At 43.8% G+C, this 14082-nt stretch overlaps 1 protein-coding gene across 2 annotated transcripts in view; it reads right to left on the reverse strand.

Annotated features, from left to right (window-relative positions):
* Positions 1–4388: 4388 nt before the first annotated feature.
* Coprox (oxygen-dependent coproporphyrinogen-III oxidase) overlaps positions 4389–14082 on the reverse strand; it is an 85134-nt gene continuing 75440 nt past the window's right edge. For both annotated transcript variants that reach the window (XM_068350999.1, XM_068350998.1), the window contains exon 9: positions 4389–8504. In XM_068350999.1, the coding sequence (XP_068207100.1) occupies positions 8418–8504 (87 nt within the window). In that variant the 3' untranslated portion in view covers positions 4389–8417. The remainder of the gene's footprint in view (positions 8505–14082) is intronic.

Here is a 14082-nt window from a genome sequence, read left to right on the forward strand (position 1 = left end):
TCTGCTGATGCTATGGCATAGAGGTTCAGAGACACTGAATTCGCTGACAGAGACGGCAGGCGCGATATCCTTGGCTACTCACAGAGATTGTGCGGGAATGGGCATCGGGAAGCTGTCATTCGGATGAGTAACCTTAAGCATCCTCCCCGCGAAAAAACCTGCAATCCTAGAGTTCGTGAACTCCTTTTAGGACTATGCCCCCCCGGGGGAGTCTCCCGTGCCATCTGTTCCTGACAGGAGGAAACTGCAATTGGACACCTTGTCCCAGTTGTCGTAGCCGATAACTTAGGCCGACGTGGTTGAAAGAAAAGGGAGCTGGAGCCCTGCAGAGTCTGGAAGAAAGCGCCTTGGAGGAGTGAAACCGGAAGTCGATTTACTCCGCACAGCAGATGTTTAAGTCTCTGTCCTTGGGCAAAGACAAAACTCTTCTCAAGGATGGAAGGGTGTCTGAGGTCGTTGACCTCCACAGATGAGACACCCGAAGGAAGCCTTCAGTCAGTGCGTCCAGATGGTACAACATCGAGCTTGTCCGCAAGTAGATACTTAACGACGAAAGGCCAAGGTGCCTGAGCTCGAGAGGAGGAAAGTACCCTTGATCTTCCTGTAGCTTCCTTGAACCAAACCTCGGGCCGTAACCGAGGAGGGAAAGAACCTGGTAAGCTCCCAGAGGAAGAGGTAAGCAGTCACCCCTTGTCCGATGGAGAAATCTTCAACGGAAAGCCCCCCCGCCAAAAATCCTTCCAGGGCGGGAGAAGGAGAGAGTACTCGTGCAGGAGAGGGGACCCTCGAGACCGACCTCTTGGGAACCAACTTCGCCCTGGGGGAAGTCACCACGAAGTCCACTCCTCTCTTTCTCTTCAGCGTAGGAGAGACAGCCGCTGGTTTGTTACCCTGGCCGGTGAGTGCTGGTTTCATAAACCTCATTAACGCCCGTGCCAGCGGATCAAACCATGTCTGCTGCTCCAAGGACACAGAGTCCGAAATCCTCGCTAAGGTGAAAGGGATCGGGCGATCCTTTGGAGAGGACACGACGGTTCCTGCCTGAAAAGAAGGTGGGAAGAATGCTGTACTGACCTGTCTTCGTCCTGCACTACCAACCTGTGCTTGGATGGAGGTGATCCCGAGTGCCGCCTAGGAGCACGCGTCCCTGCTGCTACCACCGGCTGTGGAATTCGCCGCGAACTATGGTCGCGCGAGGGCGAACGGTCGCGCAAAGGCGAATGGTCGCGCGGGCGCACAGGCGAGTGGTCGCGCGGGCGCACAGGCGAGTGGTCGCGCGGGCGCGCAGGCGAGCGGTCGTGAGGGCGCGCAGGCGAGCGGTCGCGAGGGCGCGCAGGCGAGCGGTCGCGAGGGCGCGCAGGCGAGCGATCGCGCGGGCGCGCGGGCGAGCGATCGCGCGGGCGCGCAGGCGAGCGATCGCGCGGGCGCGCAGGCGAATGGGCGTGACGGCGAGGGATCGTGCTGCCGCGTAGGTGAAGAAGATCGCTGGCGGTAAGCGATGGCGAGCAGCATGTGTAGGTGAATGATCGCGTGATAGGGTGCGATGGTGATCAGCATCCGCAAGAGGGCGATCGTTCAGGGTTGTGCGATGAGGAGCAGCATGCGAAGCGGGCAATCGTTCAGGGTTGTGCGATGGCGAGCAGCATGCGCAGGTGAATGATCGCGTGAAAGGGTGCGATGGTGATCAGCATCCGCAAGAGGGCGATCGTTCAGGGTTGTGCGATGAGGAGCAGCATGCGAAGCGGGCAATCGTTCAGGGTTGTGCGATGGCGAGCAGCATGCGCAGGTGAATGATCGCGTGAAAGGGTGCGATGGTGATCAGCATCCGCAAGAGGGCGATCGTTCAGGGTTGTGCGATGAAGAGCAGCATGCGAAGCGGGCAATCGTTCAGGGTTGTGCGATGGCGAGCAGCATGCGCAGGTGAATGATCGCGTGAAAGGGTGCGATGGTGATCAGCATCCGCAAGAGGGCGATCGTTCAGGGTTGTGCGATGAGGAGCAGCATGCGAAGCGGGCAATCGTTCAGGGTTGTGCGATGGCGATCAGCATCCGCAGTTGAGGGTCGCGCGATGGCGATCAGCATCCGCAGTTGAGGGTCGCGCGATGGCGATCAGCATCCGCAGTTGAGGGTCGTGCGATGGCGATCAGCATCCGCAGTTGAGGGTCGCGCGATGGCGATCAGCATCCGCAGTTGAGGGTCGCGCGATGGCGATCAGCATCCGCAGTTGAGGGTCGCGCGATGGCGATCAGCATCCGCAGTTGAGGGTCGCGCGATGGCGATCAGCATCTGCAGTTGAGGGTCGCGCGATGGCGATCAGCATCCGCAGTTGAGCTAGTAGCTGGCGAACCATGTTCCTTCAGAAGTGTTGGAGAACGTTGGCGTGCCAGCTGTAACACACGTGGGCGATCCGGAGATCGCTGGCGAGCTGATGATCGCTGACGAGCTGACGATCGCTGGCGAGCTGATGATCGCTGACGATCGCTGGCGAGCTGATGATCGCTGACGAGCTGATGATCGCTGACGAGCTGATGATCGCTGACGAGCTGATGATCGCTGACGAGCAGAAGGCTACGCGTGGAAGCCCGCGCAAAGAAGAAGAGTCCTTGACCCCGACCTGAACCTAAGTTCTAGATCGCGAGGGCGAACGTGGGCGCACAGGGCACGTAACAGGAACTGCAGGGAAGATCATCTTGAAAGCGCTGACGAACAGGAGAGCGCTGACGAACAGAAGGGCGCGCAGGGAAACCCTGACACGCAAGGGAAGAACCCCCGTGGGGGCAACCCTTTGCCCCGAAGGGATCGTTGTCCGCCGGGAGACTGATGTCCGTCGGAAGACCGCTGTCCGTCGGGAAGACCGTTGTCCGTCGGGAAGACCGTTGCCCGTCGGAAGACGAGATTAGACTGCTGTCCATCTGCACCAAGACGGAAGATCGAGAAAAAGAAGTTGTAGGCTGCAAACGGAGATTCAAAAAGGCGCCTCAAGCACCCTTATAGGGAGATGAGAGGCCCTTACGACGAGGCGGACGGAGGGCCTTACGGCGAGGGAGGCCAACAGCAACAGAAGAAACCTCCGAAGAGGAGTCTCTATGAGTGTACTCTCTCGCGAACGAAAGAGAAACACTTCGTGGAAGAGACTGGTCAGCCAGTGACCTAAAAGGGGCAATCCTCCGAAGAGGAGATCCTGCAGTTGCCCAGCCCCTTGAGCGAAACTGCAGGTGCGACCGCTCAGCACCAAGAGCATAGTCGCACGAAAAAAGGGCAAGAGAAGAACCCCCCAAAAGAGGAAAAGCTCAAGCCTGGACAGGAAAAAACTTCCCTCGGAAGGAAAGTTATCCGCCCAAGGAGGCAAGCCTCCTGACTGTTCTAAAATGAACTGGAGAGCTGTCCGTCGACACGGGAGTACTACCAGTAGAAGGAGACACGCCCCTGACGACAATACAAGGGGGAGGCAGCAACAGCCGAATCCCCAGGACTCAACCAGACAGCTCACACCGTTGCTATATTACAGAAACGAACTAGATCGGTAACTGTAAAAAATAAAACAAATAATATTAGTACACATTCATTCCCCCGGGAAGGCTCCGAAGAGGAATCCCGAGGAAAAGGAACAAGAATTACACAATAGGCACGTGCCCTCACAACCACTTACACTCGCGGAAGGAGAGCTGTAACCAAAACAGAATTATAACAATTATAATTATGTAACTATGTAATTATGTAATTTAAAAATGAATGAACACTAAAGAAAAAAACGAAAACCCCGAAAGGAATCGTTCTACAAGCTGAAAAATTAACAACTACAATTAGATTCATAAACTAATTGAGACAAAATGTACGGCGTAGCAACCCCACCCACACGGGAAGGAAGCTACAAGGGCGTAGTAAAACATAGTAAAAGGGTGAACGACCTCAAGAGAGAGAGAGAGAGAAAGACCGAAGTCAAACTCGATCGCAACCCATAAAATTAGGCCGTGGTGGCCTAACTGCCGAGGCCTCCACGTAGATATCGTACACTACACACACACATCTGAAAAGGAAACTTACTTATTTCTATACTCAAATATATATACAAACATGAAAACATGTTTACATATATATTGAGTAAAAGAAAAGTAAGCGATTAAGTAAAGACAAAACAGACAATGGCTGCCAAGCGAGGACCAAGACAGAGACGTCTGTCACAGTCCGAGCCAAAAGTGAAAGTGAGTATTCACCTGTGTGTGAGGGGGAGGAGGGGTAGCTAGCTACCACTCCCCTACCCCCCCCGCTAACTAGCGCGGGGGTAATACACCCTCGTTAAATTCTAATGGCTCGCCATTTCAGCTACGCTAAAAGTAATACCCTTTGTAAATAGCGTGGTTTGTATTTCGGTTACGGAACAAACACTTATTGATTATAAGTACCTAAATAACTCAAAATGAAACAAGTAAATCTTGAATTTGCTATAATAAGCTGAACACTTTTTCCAGATTATCATTAATAAAAAATCATAATTTACATTCATTACTTTTGAAAGGACATTGAACATGTCAACTATTTACTACAAAACTGCTAATTATTGAGCACCTATTATTAGAAAGGTATATGCATGACAAAATTACAGTGTATCAACATAAATCATAGAATATCTTCAATTCAAGAAATTTATCATTGTCCATTTCCTTATACAGTACATGTATTGACATTTTCCAGATTTTTTTCATGTATGATCAGGAAGTTCAGTACTATACAGTAATATCTATCTAACAGACGTTAATAGTTTTGAGGTATGTTACAAATTTTTAAAATAAGGCTTTTCTAAGTTTGATGTATCTGACCTAATTGGTATAAATAAGACCTCGCAAAGTCACAACCCTTCCCCGGTTGGAAAGAATAAGCCCCCGTTAAGTCAGAAAACTCTCTAAGTAAATAAAACCCTCCCTAAATTGTAAACATCACCAGGTCAAATGAATGTCGGTATCTGTGTGGGGGGAGGGAGTTAAAGACTCCTGGGCAACTCGAGCTGTCCACTGTATGCATTTCTATCCAATGACTGCAATTTGATTGCAGTAATGTGGTTTTTAAATCACTGTATTCTGTACTATTTGCTATTCTTTATCCACTGGCTCAATGATGAAGGTCATGGTATCAAAAACAAAAATTTTTATTCTATATGATTAAAAATAATGAAGTCATCGTATTACATTATAGAATTGTGTGTAAAACAGTTTTCACCTGTTTCTTCATATTTATAGTCAACATTATGTAAATTTGCTGTCTGATTTTTCTTTAAGTTGGATTAGCCCGAGTCTCTTACACAGTAATCCAAATTTGCAAGGTTTTACTGTAGTTAAAATATTCCCCCTTTTGGGACAAATGAATGTTGTGGTTAAAAGTTTTCTATGATAAATTTGCTTTAAACCCATAACCATTGTAGTGAATAACAAAAAAAGAAAACATACAGTGTACAGATATTTACATAAAATTAAAACTTGCAAAGATAGTTTCTTAATATTACTCTCCTTAAACAGTATATAATTCCCTGCAAAATAATCCTGTTATGCTAGGGTCAATACAAAATGTTTTGTATTCCAGATATAAGTACAGTATAAGTACACTTTGATGTAAAGGAGTATGTTTCATTATAATCCAATGATTTTGGAACTCCCTCTAGTAGTTATATCATAGAAAAGAAAAGCTATAAATTAAACAAAGAGAGCGTAGTTAATAAAATTTACACACGCTATAATGAAAAATAAGCAGTATGGTATATTCGTGACCCTATCTATTTTTTGTACTCTTAAAATTATTTGGAAACTGCGCAGAAACCTAATATCAGTTCTTAGATATGTATAGAAAATAATGTTTTACTAAGTACATAGCACAAAACCTTGTAGTATCAACAGAAATTACAAATTTGTTTTGAGTAATTTGTATTTTTCCTAACTATACAAACCCAAGTCCTTTAATAAGATTATGATTTCAGCTTAGTTGGAAACAGCCGTTTAACTTTTAACGAGGTAGCAGAAATTACTGGCAGGTAGAAGGTAAGCCGTAACTACCTCATATTCAGCTCTGCAACCAATTTTGACCTTAGGAGCGAAAATTGCGCAGTGGTTGAAGAAGGAAGTGCAACTTAAAGGATTCAGGTTTGTATAGTTAGGAAGAATCACGAATTTCAAAAGTAATTTGTATTTATTTAATTATACAAATCTCAAGACCTTTAATAGAAGTGTGACCAGCAAAAACTGGAACAGTCATTTAAACTTTATTGAGATAGTACAGTGGTAGCCGACGAGTGGCAGGTAGGCCCCACCCAAACGCCAAGTAGATTAACCTTCCCTTTTACCTTAACCTAGGACATGGGGAAGGGTTGAGGTGGGCAGTGTAACTTTAATGTCTTAGGTTTGTCAACTTCCTAACAATATAAGCATGAAGTTATGACAAGTGTTAAGCTAGGTCCCTACCCAGAGATTGGTAAGCAGTGGTGGAAGAACCTATGTCTGTAAAAATATGTGTTGCATACATTTCATCCATTCTCCCCCTCGTCTATAAGGATGGAGGAGATACTGTACTTCAATAAGAAAAAAAAAAAAAAAACTTGCTGGTCAAGAAAATTTACTCAGTCGCGAGGCTTGCCAAACTGATTGTCCAATCCAGCATATAAAGAGTGATTGCTTCTCCCCAATAATGTAAAGGGGAAAAAGGAAGAGAACGATTCGACATTTTATCTGCCATTCTAGATTATGTCGCTATCACTATCTTAAGACAAGATGCTACAGACCCATCAGGGAGCTAGGTTTGCAACACGATTACTGTAACCGAGTAGCTATCGCACGACCAAGCATAATGTTATCTAGGGATCTGTGGATAAACTTCCGTGGGCAGCGAAGTTTGTCTGTTGTACCAGACTTTTAACCTCAGTAATAATGCTGTTGACAGGTTCTCCCTAAAAGTTACGGTAGATCTGTTATCCCTCACTTCATGTGTTCAAACTGGAATCTTCTTGGATTAGCATGACTGAAGATACAATAGTCAGAAGGGATGTTCCTGGATATCTTTATCTTTACCCTTTCAGTGTGGGAAAGTCTTTCCTGCTCTGCAAGAGGGAATGAGATTTTTAAGAAGTGTTGTCACATCTTCAAAGGACAGAGGAGGGACAGTTATCCTGCATCCTGCTTGTAAGGAAAAGATAGAGAAGGACATGTGGTTAGAGTTGTGCTGGATGCCAAGCCTTGTGCGTAGTCTAGGGGTCAAATCCTTTCTGATACATGGTCAAGGGTAAAGGAAGGTAGCTTGAAAGACGACCTGAGGAATTAAGCGACATCCCCATGGGGTACTAGTTCCCGGAAAGAAAGACCATTCAAACCTACTCCTGAGCCATGGACTGGGTTGGATCTCAGTATAGTACTGTCTCTCCCACGGACACTAGGAGAGAATCATTCAGAGCCTATGTGTATGCAACTCCTACCAATTGGTCTTCCCGGAATTCTTCAATGATATCTTTTATTTCTTCTTCTACAGTGAAAGTAGCAGCTTCAGAAGAATCTAACAAAAATCAGGCGAAGGAAGAGGACTAGAAGTTTGCCTTCAACGAGGTAGTGCAAGCCAATGATGACACTAATGGGAGAATAGGCTACATGGGTCTCTTCAAAGCAACATAGACAACACAAGCAGTATTAAGACTTTTATAAGACTCCCCGGGGATTGAGGAGACACTGCAGTGGCAGAAAAAGGGAGGTGCCCCTCCCCCGTAAACACTCAGCAGTAGCAAAACCCAGTGATGTCACTAGTGAGGGAATGACAGCAACAGAAATGCTGTCCAACAGGAACAAGGATAATGTAGGTAACAGTAGATTTGCACAGACCTTTCACAGATTAACAGTTTATATGGAAAATAACTGCATATCCTTGTCTTCTTCCTATAATCTATTCCTGAAACACAAATGTCTGTCTGCACATTTATCCCTTTTTTTCTAACAGAAAACTATTAAAACAGCCAAAATTATAGCAGTTACAAGATTACATCTGTACATCTTGCAGATGAAATCAAAAGTCACAGTTGAGCTGACAGTCGGATGGGTGGAACTTATTCTGCACCCACCAGTAATTACTACCATTGTACCTTGTTAAATGTTAAACAGCCATTTCCATCAAAGTAAAAATCATACTCATATTAAAGGACGATAGTTTGTATTTTTATATGAATAAATACAACAAATGTTTATCTAAATAATACAGTACCGAACTTTGTTCCCCTCAAACATAACCTCCATCTCACAAAAAATATTTTTTTTCTATCTACAATCACAAATGGCTATCACTTCCAGTACACTAAATACAAATTGCACAATCCAATGCCACATACACTAATACCTACCTCATCTAACCTGTATTAATTAAAAAAAAGATGTCATGTAAAATTCAATTTTGTTTTCTCAAATCCAATCTTTAGGGTTTTTTAAAACCTCCGTCAATTTGTATTCTGGACTGCCTGGCTCTGGTTTGTGCATGTACTCCCACCTCTGGAAAAATTAAATTACTGTTAAAATAATGAAGTACTACAGATCTAGATGGCTATGTTTTGACGCCAGTAACCTCGTTAATGGGTACGACAGTAGTGTAGCGTATTTTTAATTTTCTTTGTGTAAAACATATTGTAGATGGTACATCACTAAATATTCTTTTCATCAGCCCAGGCTGCACTGCTTCCTGTCTTTTACTTTTCATTGCACCCCTTTAATCTCTTCCCATCTCCCAGTCTAATATTTACCTGGTTCTAATTGTCCTCTTCAAAAACACAATCCTTTGGACAGCTCCTATAGAAATTAGACTCAGTGGTCTCATTAAATGAATTTACATTCTTTTTATTTTCAGTTTTACTAAATAATCTGTAAAATCAGTGGGGAAATACCTCTTTAATGTTATTAATATGACAAATTTGTAAATAATTTTCTATTTTTACTACCGATACAAACCTGTAGCTATTTATAGGGATATCATTTTCAGCGAAGGTGGGAGACGAGCCATAAAACTTTTAGCGAGGGATAACCACCCACCCGCTAGTTAGCAGGGGGATGGGGCTCACTCAAACACCTGGGTTGTGTTACCCCTTTTGCTTGCAGAAGGACTTCTCAGGGGACAGGTGATCATGGGCCAATCTGTATAAATAGCTACAGGTTTGTATCGTTAGGAAAAACACAAATTAATTATAAATTTGTCATTTGTTCCAACACTAAATACAAACCATACACTATTTATAGTACAGTCAAGCCTCGTTCTTCGCGATAGGTTACAGACACAGGCACGATAAGTGAATTTTCGCGAATAAATACTACACTAGGGTGGACTTACTCCTAACCTAAAAAGTCACTGCCCCTGGCCACGAGCAGGTGTCTGAGCTGATGATTAACACAGTAAATACTGCCTAATAGTTTTAATTTGGTTTCTACCACAGTTTATAATCATATGTAGAGTGCACAGTACATTTGTACACATGTACACTATGTACAGTAAGGTTACAGTACAGTATTGTGCTAAAGTGAAAATATCTCTCTCTCTCTCTCTCTCTCTCTCTCTCTCTCTCTCTCTCTCTCTCTCTCTCTCTCTCTCTCTCTCTCTCTCTCTCTCTCTCTCATATTTTTCAATAGCATGCCTTAATAATAAGAGAGTTATTTGATCTGAAAATTGAGGTTGACGGTGGACTACTCAGGGTTGATCAGCTGATTTGAATGTAAACAATGCATCACACTATAAAACGCTATGTTTTTAATTATAATTACGATACTAAAATGTGAATATTACATGCAATATTATTGGATACAGTTAAATGAAACACCAGTTTAATAAAAATAAATCCAGTTTACCACAGTAAAAAGATATACAGTGATACCTCGGTAGTCGAACGACTCTATACTCGAACAATTCGGAGTTCGACCAAAATTTTCGAGAAATTTTTGCTGCGGTGCTCGACCAAAAATTCGGTACTCGACCAGCCGAACACGTGACGACCGCATGGGCTTTGTGATGATCGCGCCATCTCGGCCACTCTCGCTTGTTCGGGAAGCATCAGTTCTCTCGAGAGCGTCACTCAGACAACGCGCGATCAGCATTCGTTGTGATTTAGTGATTTTCAGTGCTTTTAATTGCTTTTTTAGCTTTCATAATGAGTCCCAAGAAAGTAATGAGTGTTAAGGGGAAGGAGAAGAGGAAAACAGTGCGAACAACGATCGAGTTGAAGAAGGAAATTATAGCGAAATATGAGAATGGTGTACGAGTGTCCGATTTAGCGGTAGAATACGGAATGGCGAAGTCGACCATTTCTACGTTTTTAAAGCATAAAGAAATGATTAAGAAGGCGAATGTTGCAACGGGAGTTACGGCGGTAACTAAGCAAAGGCCACAAGTGATTGAGGAGATGGAAAAGTTGCTTTTAATATTTATTAAAGAAAAACAGTTGGCCGGGGAAAGTGTTAGTGAAGCGTTCATTTGTGAAAAAGCGTTGCATATCTATGAAGAATTAGTGAAGAAAAGTCCGAGTACCAGTGAAAGTGATTCATTTACATTTAAAGCGAGCAGGGGTTGGTTTGAAAAGTTTCGTAATAGAACAGGTATTCATCGTGTTACTAGGCATGGGGAGGCAGCTAGTTCGGATCAAATTGCAGCCGATAAATACGTGGGGGAATTCGATCGGTACATAAATGAACAAAATTTGATCGCACAACAAGTCTTTAATTGTGATGAGACTGGGTTATTTTGGAAGAAAATGCCAGCCAATACGTACATTACCAAGGACGAGACGAAGATGCCAGGTCACAAGCCAATGAAAGATAGGCTAACATTGTTGCTGTGTGCAAATGCAAGTGGCGATTGCAAGATCAAACCCTTGTTAGTGTACCACTCGGACAACCCCCGGGTGTTCAAACGAAATAATATTTGTAAAAGTGCACTACCAGTTATGTGGCGCTCGAACACTAAATCTTGGGTCACAAGACAATTCTTTACTGAGTGGATAAACGAAGTGTTTGCCCCCCAGGTTAAGGCTTACCTCATTGAAAAGAGCTTGCCAATGAAATGTCTTCTGGTTATGGACAATGCTCCTGCACATCCTCCAGGTCTCGAGGATGACTTGAAAGAAGAATACAGCTTTATCAAAATCAAATTCTTGCCCCCCAATACTACTCCCATACTCCAGCCCATGGACCAACAGGTCATTTCAAACTTCAAAAAACTCTATACCAAGGCCCTTTTCAGAAAGTGTTTTGAAGTGACCAGTGACACGAAGTTGACCCTAAAGGAATTCTGGAAGGAACACTTCAGCATCCTCAACTCTGTTAACATGATTGACCAAGCTTGGCGAGGTGTGACCTATAGGACATTGAACTCTGCCTGGCGTAAGCTGTGGCCATCATGTGTCACAGAGAGGGAGTTTGAAGGTTTCCAACCAGAGGCGGGTCCAAGCACTGCTACCCCTGTAATTTCTGATGACACTGATGTCGTTGAGGAAATTGTTGTCATGGGCAGGAGTTTGGGGCTTGAGGTCGACAAGGATGATATTGATGAGCTTGTAGAAAGCCATTCTACCGAGTTGACTGTGGAGGAATTGTTGCACCTGCAACAACAACAGCAGCAGGATCTGATTGTGGAGCAGGAATCTTCAGAAGAGGATGAGGTAAGGGAGGATGTTCCAAGTTCTCTCATCAATGAAATTTGTTCCAAGTGGGCAGATGTGCAGGCTTTTGCTGAAAAATACCACCCAGAAATTGCAGTAGCAAACCGGGCAGTGCATATGTTTAATGATAGTGTCATGTATCATTTTCGAAGAATACTGCAGAGGAGGAAGAAACAATTAACAATAGACCAGTTTTTCACAAAAGAAAAGAAAGCTGCTACATCAAAGCCTGTTTCTCCTCCAAAGAAGAGACAAAGAAGAGAAGAAACCCCTGAAATAGATCTGCCCACCCTTTCATTGGAGAGAGAAACAACTCCTGAAGGAGAACTACCCCGCCACATCATGGAAGGGGACTCTCCTTCCAAGCAGTAACCTCCCCCTTCCATCCTCTCCACATCCATCCCTGTATGCCATCGAACCGCTGCTCAAAGGTATGTTCACTACAGTACAGAAAATGGTTTAAAATTGTTTTATTTTAGTACAGTAAATGGTTTAAAATTGTTTTATAGGATTTTCTGACCAATTTCATACACATTTAGATAATTATTGTTGTTTAGGTACACGTTTTATTAATATTTTGGGCCTGTTCGAGTGCTTGGGAACGGAATAGAATATATACCATTATTTCTTATGGGGAAAAAAAATTCGGTACTCGAACAAATCGGAGGTCGAACACGGATCTCGAACGGATTATGGTCGAGTACCGAGGTATCACTGTACAGTAATGCATTACAACACGAAACTAGTTCGTTTTGGAGTGGCTTTCGTAATATGATATTTTCGTGTTGTGAGTCACATTTCATATCTAAATCGCCTAATTCTTTCCAAACCCTACAAAACACCACATTAGATCTTATGATAAAGCCACAGTATAACCACAATGAAATACTGTACCGCCAAATACATTTGAACCAATCAATAACCTAAACTAACTGTTAATACCTGTAAATTAAGTAGTTATTAGAACATAATGTAATGATAAATGGAAAATAATACAATATAAAAGGTATAATATTGTACATATACAAAATATACTGTACCATATGTACTGTACGATTATAGTTATCCTTACTATAGACTACAGCTACATTTTCCATTTAGTAAACCCAATTTCTTCAACTTTTTTAATGGGTGACTATTTCATTCTCGGCCTGGCTGGCAAATCTCTTTTCTTAACATGAAACATTTTTCGCAAAGTCAGTCATAAAAATATTCGCATCTCGTTTTGCACTGTGAAAATTTTGTAAGCAGATTCTTTCGCAAAGAGAGGTATGACTGTACACTGAACAGAGACAGCTAGGATCAGCTGGGTGGAGAGAGAGGTAGTAGCGCAAAGCATTCCCAGTGTAAAGGAGCGTGGGATATTTGATATCATCGGGCAGCATGAATTTTCTAGCGATTATGAGAATTTTTATTTGATAGGTATTGCGTTGTTCTTATGCGCAAAAAACTGAAGCTGTGAAGCAAGAACCCGCGATAAACGAGAGCCGACTGTATATACATATATATATATATATATAATAAGGGAAATATTACTCAAAGTTGGGACAGTAAGACAAAAGAGAGTTTATAAAATTAGGAGAAGGTCAAAGTGATATTCAGAGGAAAAAATAGACGAGAGAAATTTAGATTCGAATTGGGAGAGCAATTTCCCCAAGCTCGAGAGCCCTCTTGCATGTCTCAATGCTTCAACATGAAAACAGTATTTCCTGTTGAAGCACGATGATTTCGACAAGGCATTCTCTCGTTAAGAGGGTAGGAGATTGAGATCCTCGGCTCGTTCGAGTATGGTGGGTGTTTCCTGGAGGAGGAGGAGGATGTTTCATCATCCTCTTCTTCTTTGTCATCATAGCCGGTGTCAAATGCTTCTCAGAGAAGTCTTGCTGGTTGTTCGCATCCCTCTCAGCTGATCCCTGTTTCTTCTTAATGGGCCAGACAATCATCTTGGAAGATTGGGGTCTTTGCTGGGCTGGCCTCCAGGCTTTCCATCGGGGTCAGATGGGGGGAAGCTGAGTTGGGGGAACTGACTTCTCCAAAGGGGTTCTTGGTGTGCTAGCTACTGTCTGGTCTGCAGGAAGCACCCCAGAGACAGCTTGACGCATTGCCTTGACCAGAGCATCGAACCGCAAGGGTTCTTTCCCCAATGCAAGGAAGACTGGAAGCTCCTTAGGAAGGCTGGACGATGGAGATCGTCTCCTAGGACTTCGTAGTCTTGGAACATGAAAAGTAAGAGAATCTGGTCTCTTACCTGGTATAATTGGCACCAGAATGGCCTCTACATCTGGCTTGAAAGAGCATGATGCCTTGGAAGTGGAAGGTTGCTGGACCCTGGAAGATTCCCTCTTGGTCAGGAATGGAACTGGGCGTCCGCCGTGCTAGGACTCTACTGGAAGAGGATGGTCTTCGTAGGGACGAAGGAGTGAGGAGTCTCT

This window comes from Palaemon carinicauda, chromosome 27, assembly GCF_036898095.1.
Source record: "Palaemon carinicauda isolate YSFRI2023 chromosome 27, ASM3689809v2, whole genome shotgun sequence".
Taxonomy (NCBI): Eukaryota; Metazoa; Arthropoda; class Malacostraca; order Decapoda; family Palaemonidae; genus Palaemon; species Palaemon carinicauda.